Source organism: Sinocyclocheilus anshuiensis, unplaced genomic scaffold (genome assembly GCF_001515605.1).
Source record: "Sinocyclocheilus anshuiensis isolate Anshui unplaced genomic scaffold, SAMN03320099.WGS_v1.1 scaffold1202, whole genome shotgun sequence".
Classification (NCBI taxonomy): domain Eukaryota; kingdom Metazoa; phylum Chordata; class Actinopteri; order Cypriniformes; family Cyprinidae; genus Sinocyclocheilus; species Sinocyclocheilus anshuiensis.
The window spans coordinates 131287-146405 of record NW_015558601.1 but is presented as its reverse complement, the minus strand read 5'-3'; the positions used below and the strand labels follow the sequence as shown (position 1 = coordinate 146405).

General features: G+C 42.2%; 2 protein-coding genes across 2 annotated transcripts in view; both read left to right on the top strand.

Annotated features, from left to right (window-relative positions):
- Positions 1–2646: 2646 nt before the first annotated feature.
- On the top strand, positions 2647–3366 carry LOC107680163 (heat shock protein 30-like). Its single transcript, XM_016475946.1, has one exon. The coding sequence runs from the start codon at positions 2799–2801 to the stop codon at positions 3327–3329; it is 531 nt and encodes a 176-aa protein (XP_016331432.1). The 5' UTR covers positions 2647–2798; the 3' UTR covers positions 3330–3366.
- A 9361-nt stretch (positions 3367–12727) lies between these two features.
- LOC107680159 (E3 ubiquitin/ISG15 ligase TRIM25-like) overlaps positions 12728–15119 on the top strand; it is an 8208-nt gene continuing 5816 nt past the window's right edge. The window contains exons 1-4 of the mRNA XM_016475942.1: positions 12728–13178; positions 13330–13706; positions 14669–14764; positions 14845–14989. Of these exons, the coding sequence (XP_016331428.1) occupies positions 12728–13178; positions 13330–13706; positions 14669–14764; positions 14845–14989 (1069 nt within the window). The remainder of the gene's footprint in view (positions 13179–13329; positions 13707–14668; positions 14765–14844; positions 14990–15119) is intronic.

The window sequence follows — 15119 nt, the reverse complement described above, 5'->3', positions numbered from 1 at the left end:
AACATGTGTTGGGTAACTAGTTACTAGTAACTAGCTACAGTAATAGTATTACTTTTTGCAGTAACTAGTAATTAATTACTAATAAGGTTTCAATAATAATATTACAGTTACCATCCATAAAACAGCTTGTTACTTAGTTACTTTTGATGCCTAAACACCTACTGATTTGAAATCCAACAATTCCTAGATTTATTTTAATAATTTTCACGCCTCATGAACACATGAAGTCCCAGTGCAGCAGGCAAGCTTGGAGTATGGAAAAGCTTACATTCAACGAATAGAAATATTGCAATTACATTGATTTTGTCAGGAGAAAACATGATCTGAACACCGACGTTTAAGTTGTGGCATTACCTTACTCTGGCATTATGACTCCCCTTACCAAAAAGTAGCATACTTCAAGTTAATTTTATTAAGTATACTTAAGAAGTTTTTTTTTAAGTATACTTTATGTAGTAAGAATACAAATATCAGTGTACTAGTAGTATACTTGTAAGTGTACTACTTCAATACTCCTTGGGACTAAATTGGCCCACTTTCTAGTATATAAAAGTATACTTTAAGTATAGCAATAGTAAACTTTGAGTACACAACTAGTTTACATCTATGTTTTTAGTTTGTACTGCAACTATACTAAAAGTGAACTAATAATAGGTATACTGATAGTTTACTAATTAAGTACTTGTAGCATTTTAGTACACTTTGAAGTATAGTCTCAGTAAACTACTATGTGGGTAAGTTTTATAAATAAAAAATTTAAAAAAATAAAGAAATAAACAAGATTTTGAATAAAAAAGCTGAAAAAAAAATATGAATTGGATTCAGAATGATAATCAAAACGTAGATGGAGTCGATCAACACCCCAAAGCTTGACAATCATTATTACCTCTTCATTGGTGGACATTTTACTCCACAACGTTGCACAGTTTTGATGCTGTTTTATGTCTGATGATCATGTTAGAATACATGTGGAAGCGTCTGTTGTTTCGGTTTCTTCTTCTCTTGTGTTTTGGAAATTCTGTACAGAAGATGTGTACTAGCGCCCCCTACCGTATAACAATGAAAACACAGATTCTCGGAGCACAAGTATAGCTCAAATATATTTAGACTTTTTCTAAGTATAAGTCAAGTATACTTAAATGCCATTTTAAGTATATTTCTGAGAAGTACATAAAGCCCATGTCTGAGAAGTACATAAAATTAGACTTAAAGTATACTTTCCTATTTTTTAGTTTAAAAGAAGTATACTAATAGCACGCTTGAGTACATACAGAACTACCACATTTTGCTATAAGTTTGATTGCATCATATACTAATTGCTGTTAATAGTGTTCATCATCTGTTTTATTACGTCTTAAATTGATTTTTCCGTACATTTCTGCCATATGTACATTAACTGACAGTCACCACTGATAAGCTACCATTGAATATTGTAGAAACTTAATTTGCTGTAAAGTTGCTTTGCACTGATTTGTATCGTGAAAAGCGCTATACAAATAAACTTGACTTGACTTGAATAAACTTATTTTTCGTAAGGGTTGGCCACCAACATCCCTCTGATCCTGATATAAATTGCATTACTAGAATTAAAAATATTTTTAAAACTTATGTGATTTCTTTTGATAAAATACGTCATGAAAATTAATCGTACATTGGTAACAGAGGAATTATAGCTACAATTATCTTCAAGCTACACATGACAATTAACGGGACTGATAAAACACTTTTACTTAAAAGCCACTATTAGTCACTATTGAGTGTTTGTAATAACTTCTGACTGCGATCCATTGTGGATTTTGGTCAAATGATGAGACAGAAATATATTGTTAGTAACATTTTAGAAGAATTGTGTGGGGAAAATACGCAGTTACAACTTGCGTGGGATGTGAAATAAAAGTAATGTAACCAGTAGTGTAACTAACTACTGTTGTCAGAAAGTAATAAGTAAAGTAATAAGCCTAAAATTACTTTTGGAAGGAGTAACTAGTAACGAGTAGCTAAGAAATTAAATTTTTTGAGTAACAAGCCCAACACTATTCATAGCTAATGATGAACTATACATGAGGTATACCTGCGGGAACTGATATTAATATATGCAGTACATTAGTCACAATTTAGCATGCATTTGTTGTGCTATAAAAAGACATGGATTTTTATACTTACGATATTACAAGATGCACCTCCGTCGCTGGTTTGTTGATGTAGTGTTGAAGTTTTGACACTGCTTTCCACTGTTGCTGTGTACTGTTATATCTGAACGAAGGGTTTAATTTCGCCTCAGACATTAATAAGTAATCTAAGTCACAATTATCCATCCTTCACAACTGACGTATTTCGAAGTTGGGAGGTTGAATAGCAGATTTGTAAGTTTTGTTGAAGGCTATGTTACTGGCTCGACTGAAAACTGGTGGATGAGTTTAGGTGCGTTTAGGTTTTCATGGGGGCCAGATCAACTCTATTGTTTAATGAATGGTATGACGATGATGTTTTTTTCCTTATGTTAAACACGTCAATATTGCAACATTTTAGATAAATAAATAAATCAGTTTAATAGATGTTCATTGGTCATCTTCTAAAGTGAGAGTGTGACTGGTGAGGCGTCATCAGTTCTCTCTATGCTGCCCCCCAATGGACGGATCCAGAACTACCTGGAAAGTTCATGAACTTGCTGGTGCTGCTGAACACTCAGTATAAAGCTAAGAGACTCACAGAACTGGAGTCAAATCTAAAAGCCTTACGACTCCACCAGAGAGACAACTCGACTGAGGAGCAAAACTAGACCAAAAAAGCCACTGAAAATGTTGAGCCTGCATGGATTCCAGCCTTCCCTCAGCTCATTCATGGGAATGGACTGGCCAGTGCGCAGCCTCTGGCCGGAGATCACATCTCTTTACAGACACGGAGAGGAACTGCAGGAGCTGAAGAGCAGCCTGGAGCAGCTGGAGAAACTTCAGCACCAGATCTTTGAGGAGATCCAGCAGATGCCTCCCTCGCAGGAGATCTACCCAGTCGCCTGCACAATGGAGAAAGAGGGAAGTGGCTTTGCTTTGACGCTGGACACTAAAGACTTTTCCCCAGAAGAACTGTCAGTCAGACAGGTGCGCAGGAAGCTGCATGTCAGCGGAAACAGTGAGAAGAAGCAGGAGGATGGGACGGGCTCGTACTCTTACAGAAGCCAAGAGTTCAGACGGGTGTTTGCTCTGCCTCAAGGAGTGAATCCTGAGGCGCTGACCTGCTCCATGGCTGATGGAAAGCTCTACATACAGGCACCAGTAAATCAGCCATCTGAAGCAGCTGAGAGGATGCTGCCACTGACTGTCAAACTGTGAAGACAACGCAGCCAGAGACAGCCGAGACACAACACCACGCCAGCGCCGCACAGAAGAGCTGAAAGCACTGAGGACAAGACCTGCTCAACTCTGCTGGACTACATGAGGACTCTCATTTTATATTTTTATTTATAAATCTTGTGTCTTTGGTTATTGTTTTGCAGTTTACGTGCTGTACTTAAAACAAAAATATGATTTTCTATTGAACTGAATATAAATATAATGACTTAAAATTACATCTTCCGTTGATTTGTTCTTCTCTTCATTGTAAAGAAATGTTGTAAATCAAACCCAGAAATCATGCCTGTATGAGGGGGAATAAACAGTGAAAAACCCCAAAACTAATTTTTTCCAAAGTAGACATGATCTTTGTAAAAACTCGTCTACAATAACAAATGCTGGAAAATAGTTACAGTACTGAATAAAATGACATTAAAATTTCAACACTGATATTTTCTTATAATGTTACAGTTGTAAATGATAGACATCTAAATTGAAATATAAAACAAAAAAAGTGTATATTAAAAATATTTAAAATAAATATTTTACTACAGATGGAAAGTCAGCACATTTAGTCAGTGCTGATGTCTGATCTTTAGTGTTGGAAAGGTGGGTCACTACAAGTCTAGTGAAGCTGTTAGTTTCACTGCATTTAGCGTCACTAAGTTTTAAATTATCCAGTTTTTCAGTAGGAAAGCTACTTTATTGATGTAGCAGCAGGGCATTGATATAAGCTACAACAGTGCGTTCTTGGATGAAATATAAATCACAATAAGCTTTAGTGCAAACAAACAAAAACAATTTATTACCAACAAATTACAGGTTTTTAAGAATTTGCTAAAAGTTAAGAAATAGGTTCAGGGCACCTAGACGTTGGGTCTCATTCACTAATAATTGCGTAGATTATTCATATTTATTCGCACATTTAATTGAAGAGGCACCAAGCAATGTCTAGGTTCCTTTTAGTTTACTGAAGAACTTGGAGTATAAATGTGTGGTTCTGCAAAAATTGAACAAGAGACATTTATTTACTGATATATACATACAGGTGTTACACAAATATAACAATCCATTTTAAATAGTTAAACAGTAATCAAATGAACATAAGTAATGACATTAATGAAGTATTCTGAACAGGTCTGGGTATTAATTATTTGAATGTCCACAAGAGGGTGCTAATAGCACGTGAATGCCGCTCAATGTGCATTAGCGAACATAAGCATGTGACAAACCACTGATCATCACATGATAATAATAGTCTCCAAATAGCGTGTACATACAGCAATAACATGTTGTGTCTAGGTTCCTTTTAGTTTACTGAAGAACTTGGAGTATAAATGTGTGGTTCTGCAAAAATTGAACAAGAGACATTTATTTACTGATATATACATACAGGTGTTACACAAATATAACAATCCATTTTAAATAGTTAAACAGTATTCAAATGAACATAAGTAATGACATTAATGAAGTATTCTGAACAGGTCTGGGTATTAATTATTTGAATGTCCACAAGAGGGTACTAATAGCACGTGAATGCCGCTCAATGTGCATGTGACAAACCACTGATCATCACATGATAATAATCGTCTCCAAATAGCGTGTACATACAGCAATAACATGTTGTGCAATATATATAAACATCTCGTATTGAAGCAGAACATAGGAATTCTAAGATATACACTAAATAGAAAGATTAATAAAGTCAGGATGTTGCTAATCAACAGCTCTAATGAACTGGAAAACAAACGGACGATTTCTTAATTACAACAGAAAATATATAGTCAATACTCACTTCTTTCATATGCACGCACACAGTAACTGCATATAAACAACAACTTAATGGCAATCCAATGTGGATGGATAAGTATTAGACCGAAGCTGACAGGCTTTCCACTCTCGCACGTGTGACACAGCTTTTCTTCACTTCTCGCACACAGTAACTGCATATAAACAACAACTTAATGGCAATCCAACGTGGATGGATAAGTATTAGACCGAAGCTGACGGGCTTTCCACTCTCGCACGTGTGACACAGCTTTTCTTCACTTCTTCTTCATAAGCACGGGATGATGTGGCACTCTGATTGGTTGGGATTATCCGGGACATTCAAGAATATCCGGGCATTTTGTACAGTCACTTCCACAGGCGTTTATCTTCCACCAGAACTCTCTAGCGTCCAGACTGCTATTTTGGAGGAGAAGATTAAACAAAGGCAGTTAGACAGTCTTCGCCAGCAGGTCGCGGAGGACTCACTGGCTGATGTAGAACACCAGCGGCTACAGGCACAAGCTAAAGAAGCCCAGTGCATTCAAGAGGAAGCTCTCAGAGCAAAGGAAGCCTTATCCAAGCAGCTAGAAAGACAGGGCAAGCTGTAACAAGCAGAGACAGAGCTTGAGGTAGCGAAGCTTGTATCCTCTATGCTTATTAAAGACTCTGGTTCAACTCCTGTGCCTGCAAGCTCACCAGACAGCCAGTTGTCTCCACCTCAGCTCGTACATGTTAGTCCAGCCATGAGTCCACCTCATCTATAATCCTCTTTCCAGCAGCCCTCTACTCAGTCACCAGCTGTGACGTCAACAATACAGACTCGTCCAGCAGAACAGAGTATTTTTGATGACCCTTGAGTGTCTCAGCCATCATTCAGACCACTGCAGTTGACAGAAGTGCACCATTTACCGCAGCGCACCACCCGTTGCCACAAGCAGTCTCATCACCAGTCTCTAAGGTATCTCAGACTACCCCTATAACTGTGCCAGTTTGCACTGTTATCTGCATCGAATGTGGTACCCCAACCTCACTCAGGAGCCTCAGTCATGTCCACTGCTGCACCCCCCCCTGAGCATTCAGACCACTGCAGTTGACAGAAGTGCACCATTTACCGCAGCGCACCACCCGTTGCCACAAGCAGTCTCATCACCAGTCTCTAAGGTATCTCAGACTACCCCTATAACTGTGCCAGTTTGCAGTGTTATCTGCATCGAATGTGGAACCCCAACCTCACTCAGGAGCCTCAGTCATGTCCACTGCTGCACCCCCCCTGAGTACAAGCATGCCGTCTGTGCTACAGCAGCCTACCACAGCAACACTACAGCTGCCTACAATGCCATATGCGGTACTGCAAACAGCGATTCCTCCAGTGACAACACACGCACGTCTGCTGCAGCCTCTAGTTACCAGCCACCAGGCATCAGTCTTGCAACCTACTGGCCCTAGCCGTGCGCAACCACTGCCCTTTCTGCCTGACGGTCACCCAGCACACCCTGGTACAGAGCTACTGTTTGCATCAGCCTACGGCATTCCACAACCTAAGTTACCAGTGTTTGAAAGTGGTAATGAGAGTGACTTTGTCTTGCTAAAATTGGCATTGGACAATTTTTTGACTAATCACAGCCATCTCAGCGAGCAGTACAAGTAGCATGTCTTGTTAAGCCATTTGAAACTTCCTAGTGCTCAGCAGCTGGCTAAAGCCTATATGTACCATCCTCGTCCTTATTCAGCGGCACTGCAGGCTCTTCAAGACAAGTATGGCCAGCCACGACAGCTTGTTCAGTCAGAATTGGGAACCATCATTAGCACCCCACCAATCAGAATGGGTGATGCGAATGCTTTCGACTCCTTTGCCTTATCTGTTCAATCATTGGTGGGCCTGCTAAGGACTCTTGAGGGCCAGAATGGTTACGAGCTCATGTGTAGCTCTCATGTGGATCGTCTTCTAAGTAAGCTGCCATCTGCCTGTCGTGATGGATTCGTTGAATACTGCCTAAACAGGGGTATTCTCCAGACGGGTACCGACAAGACCTACACACTTCCTGATCTGGCCTCCTGGTTAGAGACCAAGTCTCAAGCAAAACACATCTCCAATCGAGCTGCAATCCTGTTCCAGAGTGACTCATCCAAGTCCCATGGTAAGGCTACGACATCTACTCGTCCAAAGGAGCGGGCTACACCAGTTCTCCTGGCCAATGAGAGAGGTACACATCTCTCTAGATCTGCAGCCCCGAAACCCAGTCCAAAGCTAAAGCCATACTGTCCCCATTGTGACAACAGGGACCATTACCTCATCTCTTGTGACCAATTCAAGAAGTTGACCACTGCTCAAATTGTCACTTGGATTAAAGAGGGAAACATTTGCTGAAGATGTGGTAGGACACATGCAGTAGAGTCCTGCAACCTCAAGCGCCCATGAAAGGTCTGAAGAGAACTTCATCTCACAGTTCTACATGACTCCATTAATGACACCTCCAAGGCTGCACTCATGGTGAGCATGCCGTCTACCAGGATTTACCTTGACAGACCTAACCATTCACCAAAGGTCATGTTGAAAGTGGTTAAGGTCCTTCTCCACCATGGTCGCCGCACTATGGAAACCCATGCAGTCCTCGATGACGGGTCAGAGAGAACAATAGTGCTTCAGCCAGTAGTACAGCAGCTCAAGTTAACTGGTACGCCTGAATTGCTTCCCCTGCTGACAATTCAACAGTGTTACACTGAACTTGAAGGGTCATCAATATCTTTCGAGGTGTTCTCAGTATCTAAGCCCATGGTGAAGTTCGCTATATGCAACGCATTCACTGCAACCGGCTTGTGTCTGGCAGAGCACAACTACCCAGTTACTGCACTCCAGAATGCCTATCGACACCTGAAGGATCTGCCACTGCCTCCTATGGACAGGGTGAAGCCACTGCTCCTTATCGGATCTGATAATCCCCACCTCCTGACACCAATCCAGCCCATATGCAAAGGCCCAGTAGGGGGACCCATTGATGTCTGCCCACAACTTGGATGGTGTCTCCAGGGCCCGATGATTCCTATGCAGCCCTCAAGAGGTAAGCAGCAGTGTCTTCACATCATGACAGTTCCAGCCTGTGATGACCTTATCCACCATGTAGAAAGACTCTGGCAAGTTGACACCCTCCCATACAATGAGAAAATGGTCACCAGGTCCAAGCAAGACAAAGAAGCTTACACCATGCTTCAGAATGCCACCATCAGAGTGAATGTGGATGGTGTTCAATTTTACGCTACACCCCTGCTGAGACTGACACCTGTGAGTTTGCTCCACACATAAAGGGATGATGTTCTTTCTAGTTTACGCAGCACTGAGCGTAGGCTGGCACGGGATCCAGAAAGGGCTAAAGCATACTGCACTGAGACCCAGAAGTTAAAGGTAGCTGGTTATGTCGCCAAGATAACTCCAGAGGAAGCCGACAAGAGTGCAGAGTCTTGGTTCATTCTGCATCACGTAGTACATCATAACGGTAAAGACAGGATAGTCTTTAACTGTTCCTTCCAACATCAAGGACAGTCTTTGAATAGTCAACTGCTGCCTGGACCAACTTTGGGACCATCCTTACTGGGTGTCCTCCTGAGATTCCGCCAGCACGCTGTTGCTATCAGCGGGGACATAAAAGGCATGTTCCACCAGGTACGCCTGCTGCCCAAAGACAAGCCAGTGCTGCGGTTCCTGTGGAGGGACATGTGCAGGTACAAAGAGCCTGATATACTGTATATGAATGACAGGCGCTTCCGTTCGGGACCACATGTAGTCCATGTTGCGCCATCTTTGCCCTCCAACAAGCCAGTGCTGCGGTTCCTGTGGAGGGACATGTGCAGGTACAAAGAGCCTGATATACTGTATATGAATGACAGGTGCCACGTCCAAGGACACAAATGTGACATGCCTGAATTAGTCAACATAGTGGAGAATTCCTTCTATGTCGATAACTGTCTTCACAGCACACCAACCGCAGATGACGCTTAGGATGTGGTGGATGGACTGCTCAGTTGCTGGCTAAGGGATGCTTCGACATATAACAATGGGCATGTAATGTACCATCTGTGATCCGGCATCTTCCTGCAGAGGCCCTGTCCACCAACAGTGAACGATGGTTGACCAAAGCTAGTATGGACCTGCAAGAACCCACTCTTGGCCTGCAGTGGAATTGCCTCCATGACACCCTGGGTTACAATTTACATTCTACAGAGTCACTGGAGCCTACTATGAGGAACATGTACAAGACCTTGGCCAGCCAGTATGATCCTTTGGGATTTATTATCCCATTCACTACACGGGCTAAAATTCTCATTCAAGACCTCTGGAAGCGGAACCTGGGCTGGGACGATCCGATTGAGCCTGCACTTCTGCAAGATAAGTGGTTAACCTGCGTAAGAGAAATACCAAATCTATTTCAGTTGCAGTTTCCTCGACTCTACACGCCAGACTGGGCTGACAATCCTTCTGCCACCCGAGAGCTTCACATCTTTTGTGACGCATCGGAAAGAGTGTATGGTTTGGTGGACTATTTACGTACTTCCGATGATCAAGGACATGTCTATAGGTTGCCTTTGTCTTGGCCAGTGGCTCCAAGAAAATGCCTGTCCATGCCTCGTTTGGAGCTGAGTGCAGCTCTAACCGGCGCACAGTTAGACAAAGTGATACAGACTGAGTTGACTCTTCCTATTGATTCAGTCACCCTCTGGTCTGACTCAACAACTGTGCTCTACTGGTTGACTGCTGAGTCTTGCCGCTACAAGGTATTTGTTGGAACACGTGTAGCAGAAATACAGACTTTCACCGATTTGGCTGAATGGAGGTATGTTGAATCGGCTCACAACCCTGCTGACCACACCACAAGAGGTCTGATATTAACAGAGCTAGTAGGCCCTCACCTGTGGAGTTCAGGACCAGCTTTCCTCCTTAAACCAGCTGACCAATAGCCATCCACATGCAAGTTTGAGGTAGAGCCCGAAATCAGTGAATGAAGGAAAGCTGCCTTCATTAGTACTATTGCAGTGCTCAGGTCTTCACTCCCAGACCCAAGTCAGTTACCCACATGGCAAGAACTTGTCCAGGCCACTGTTAGGGCCCTCAACAGGGCGGCTGCTGCCGACAGTGACTCCTCTGGTAATGCAGCTGATTATATTGAAGCTGAGAAACTCCTTCTGGTGCAGGCTCAAAGCGACTCATTCCCATTCAAAGTCAAGGCTTTAAAGACAGGACAATCTATTCCTACTGACAGTTGTTTGAACTCTCTTGCCCCTGAGTATGATGAAGCCACAGGCCTCATCAGGATGGGTGGACGATTACGTCGGACGGACAACTTAGACTTAGAGGCTATCCATCCAATAGTGTTAGATCCTGGGCCACCCTGTCACCGACAGTGACTCCTCTGGTAATGCAGCTGATTATATTGAAGCTGAGAAACTCCTTCTGGTGCAGGCTCAAAGCGACTCATTCCCATTCAAAGTCAAGGCTTTAAAGACAGGACAATCTATTCCTACTGACAGTTGTTTGAACTCTCTTGCCCCTGAGTATGATGAAGCCACAGGCCTCATCAGGGTGGGTGGACGATTACGTCGGACGGACGACTTAGACTTGGAGGCTATCCATCCAATAGTGTTAGATCCTGGGCCACCCTGTCACCAATCTGCTAATTAAGGAGACAGATCAACGACTCCTTCACCCTGGCTCAGAAAGGGTCCTAGCTTAACTTCGCCGCCAGTATTGGGTACTAAGAGGTAGAGAAGCAATTCGGAAACACCAGCACACTTGTAAAGACTGTCAGTTCTGGCATGCCAAACCTCAAACCCCATAAATGACTGATCTTCCATCCAGTAGACTGCAACTTTACAAACCACTGTTCTACTCTACAGGGGTAGATTGCTTCGGCCCCTTTGCAGTTAAAGTCGGTCGTTGCCAAGAGAAGAGGTGGGGAATCCTCTATAAATGTATGATAACCCGGTGCGTGCGTCTAGATCTGTTGGAGCATCTAGACACTGATGCATTTCTGCTTTCTCTGCGTCGCTTCATCGCTCGACGAGGCAAGCCCATGGAACTGCTTTGTGATAATGGCACTAATTTAGTTGGAGGGGATCGAGAATTACGAGAGACTTTCAATGCCATGGCACCAAGGCTTCAGGGGCTGCTTGCAGAGCAAAAGATTAAATTTCGCTTTAACCCACCAAGTGCTCCTCATTTCAGGGGAACCTGGGAGCATGAGGTGAAATTTTTAAAGTCAGCCCTACGTGTCATCCTGCGAGAGCAGTCAGTGCCAGAGCCAGTATTGCAAACCCTGTTAGTGGAGGTTGAAGGCATTCTGAATTCCAAGCCACTCGGCTACATACGATGTCGTAGACTTGGACCCAGTGACTCCCAACCTACTCCTCATGGGTCTACGTGATGCCTCCCTACCTCAGGTTCTATATGACTCTAACAACTTGCTTGGAAGATGCAGATGGAGATATAGCCAAGTGTTGGCTGATAATTTCTGGACTGCCTTCATTCGTCATTATCTCACAAGTCTACAGGATCGTCCTAAGTGGAGGAAGGATGGCAAGGAACTTACCGTGGGCCAAGTAGGAGGGACTGGGACTGGCAATGACCGGTATCTAAGGGAGTGAAAGTGACAAGAAAAGCAAAGACGGAGAGAAACACACAGCACTGCACATACACACAACATCTGGCCAGAGGAGAATGGTGGAGTTTTCCTTCGACACACTATTTTCCTGTTTAATACTGTAAAGCTGCTTTGACACAATATTGTATTGAAAAAAGTGCTATATAACTAAAGTTGACTTGACTTGACTTGACTACCCCACCTCTGCAAATAGCTATTCATATGAAGAGTTCATTTGCAAAAACAGATAACTGTTTTTTCATTGTGCATTCCAATTAATCTCAATCAAACTGCAGTTGTGTTATTTTGATTAAGTAAAAAATAAATAAAATACAGCTAACTAACACAAAACACAATAAAAACATGATAACAGTAAAAAAACATGATTTTGAACAAATAGCTATTCATATGAAGAGTTCATTTGCAAAAACAGATAACTGTTTTTTCATTGTGCATTCCAATTAATCTCAATCAAACTGCAGTTGTGTTATTTTGATTAAGTAAAAAATAAATAAAAAATACAGCTAACTAACACAAAACACAATAAAAACATGATAACAGTAAAAAAACATGATTTTGAAAATAAAAAAAAAACGGAGTTATCTGTTTTTGCAAATAAACTCTTCATATACAGTGTGAACTAGTGAAACAGCATTAATTACAACATTGCATTGCCCTTTAGAAAACAGATCCATAAGTGTGATAATGAAGAAACTGTAAATCTGGACACAGTTTTCAGTCCTACAAAAAAGTCTAATAATTAGGATGCAGTTTTTACTGCAGTTTTTTAGGCTGTGGTCCTGCTTCTTTGTAACTTATAATCTTGGATTGTTTGTCTGAGACTGACATTTAGTAAACATTAAATTATCAGTGTTCTATATTCTAGTCCAGGAGTCACTTTCCCACAGAGTTTAGTTTGATCTTTAATGAAAGACACCTGAATCAACAAGCCAAGGTCTTTGTATTTACTTTAATAACAGCTAGGTGTGTCGAGTAGGAATGAGGAACCTGCTTTACATACTCGCAGACAAACCTGTTTTACACACGTCTCTCAAACACAGAAGCAGGAAACAGGAATCACCCGAGTTCAGAGAAAAAGAAACTGAAGTGCAGTTGAGCTGTTGTGTGTTTGTGTCTCTGTATTCATGCAGTAAAATGGCAGAAGCCAGAATTTCTCAGGCTGAGTTCACGTGTCCAGCTTGTCAGGATCTCCTGCAGGATCCAGTGGCCATTCCCTGTGGACACAGTTTCTGTAAGAGCTGTATTACAGGCTGCTGGGATCAGGAGGATGAGAAGAGAGTCTACAGCTGCCCTCAGTGCAGACAGACCTTCAGTCAAAGACCTGCTTTAGCTAAAATCACCGTGCTGGCTGAAGTGGTGGAGAAACTGAAGAAGTCTAAACTTACTGCTGACTGTTTCGCTGGAGCTGGAGATGTGCAGTGTGACGTCTGTACTGGAAGAAAATACAAAGCCGTCAAGTCCTGTCTGGTGTGTCTGAACTCTTACTGTCAAACTCACCTTGAACAACATGAGAGTTTCTTTAGAGGAAAGAAACACAAAGTGACTGTTGCCACTGGACGACTGCAAAAGACCTGCTTTAGCTAAAATCACCGTGCTGGCTGAAGTGGTGGAGAAACTGAAGAAGTCTAAACTTACTGCTGACTGTTTCGCTGGAGCTGGAGATGTGCAGTGTGACGTCTGTACTGGAAGAAAATACAAAGCCGTCAAGTCCTGTCTGGTGTGTCTGAACTCTTACTGTCAAACTCACCTTGAACAACATGAGAGTTTCTTTAGAGGAAAGAAACACAAAGTGACTGATGCCACTGGACGACTGCAGGAGATGATCTGCCAGAAACATGAGAAGCTTCTTGAGGTTTTCTGTCGCACTGACCAGAAATGTATATGTGTGCTGTGTGCGATGGATGAACATAAAAACCACGGCACTGTATCAGCTGCGGCACAGATGACAGAGACACAGGTATTTAGAACTAGACACTGATGAAATATTGTTAAGACTTTGGCTTGTTTATATTGGCACCCTTATTAACAGTTTACAGCATTCACACTGCACATGTCAGCAAAAATAAGAGGAGCAAGAAGAGTTTCACTGCCAAGTCTGAAAATGCATTGTAAACCTTTGTCAATATAATCTTTCATAAAATTGGCCTTGATTAAGCAACATAAAATAATGGAGTGAAATATTCAACCATTGTTTGACAACATATTTACTTCTATCAGTGATGGATGACTTTCCATATCTGACTGAATCCAGATTTCATCTATTTATAGATTCAATTCAGTTTATTTTCTGGGTCCCTCTTTATATAAAGTGGCCTTAACTACTATGTACTTAAGTCAAAAAATAAGTACAATGTACTTATTGTGTTCGTATTGCATTGCAAAACACTTCTGCTGCTATTGAGGTGGGATACGGGTAAAGTTTTGGTGGTATGGGTAGGTTTGAGGTTAGGTTAAGGTGTAAGGGATGGGTGAACAGTGTAACTATAAATGTTATTACAGAAACTAATTACAGATGTAATTACATGCCAGTATTTTTTAAATATAAGTACAATGTAAAAAACATGTATGTACGCAGTTAGTGCATTGTATCAAATTATTAATTTGAATGTAAGTACATAGTAGTTAAGGCCACCTAATATAAAGTGTGACCTTTCTGTGTAGAGCTGCAGGTCTGTTAAACAGCAGGAACACTGTCAGTGTGAAGTTCTATGTCTGTGTCAGTTTCACTTTTATAATACTTATGCTTGCAGTGTGAAACAGTCCTTATGCTCCATGTTAATTCATGTATGATGATTGTAACCGATCATCCCTACTGGAGTTTGAACCTACAGCCACTGGTTATCAGTTCAGATAAACTGCCTCACCCTACTTCAATTGTTCATAGCTTTCTGTGACATTTACGATCATCCGTTTCTCCAGCACCAGCTGAAGGAGATGCAGAAGACGCTCCAGCAGAGAATCCAGCAGAGAGAGAAAGATCTTCAGCAGCTGAGAGAGGCTGTGGAGTCTCATAAGGTGAGTCTGGAGAAGAAGAGAAGTTTGTCTCCGTCTCAGTTCAGACTCACTGAAGCCTGAATCACTGTGTGTCCTAACAGCGCTCTGCACAGACAGCAGTGGAGGACAGTGAGAGGATCTTTACTGAGCTCATCCGCTCCATTGAGAGAAGCCGCTCTGAGCTGATACGGCTGATCAGAGATCAGGAAAAGACTGCAGTGAGTCGAGCTGAAGGACGACTGGAGCGACTGGTGCAGGAGATCAATGATCTGAGGAGGAGAGACGCTGAGCTGGAGCAGCTTTCACACACACAGGATCACATCCAGTTCCTGCAGGTAACAGAGATCTAGAAGAACAGGATCATAGTGGACTTGAG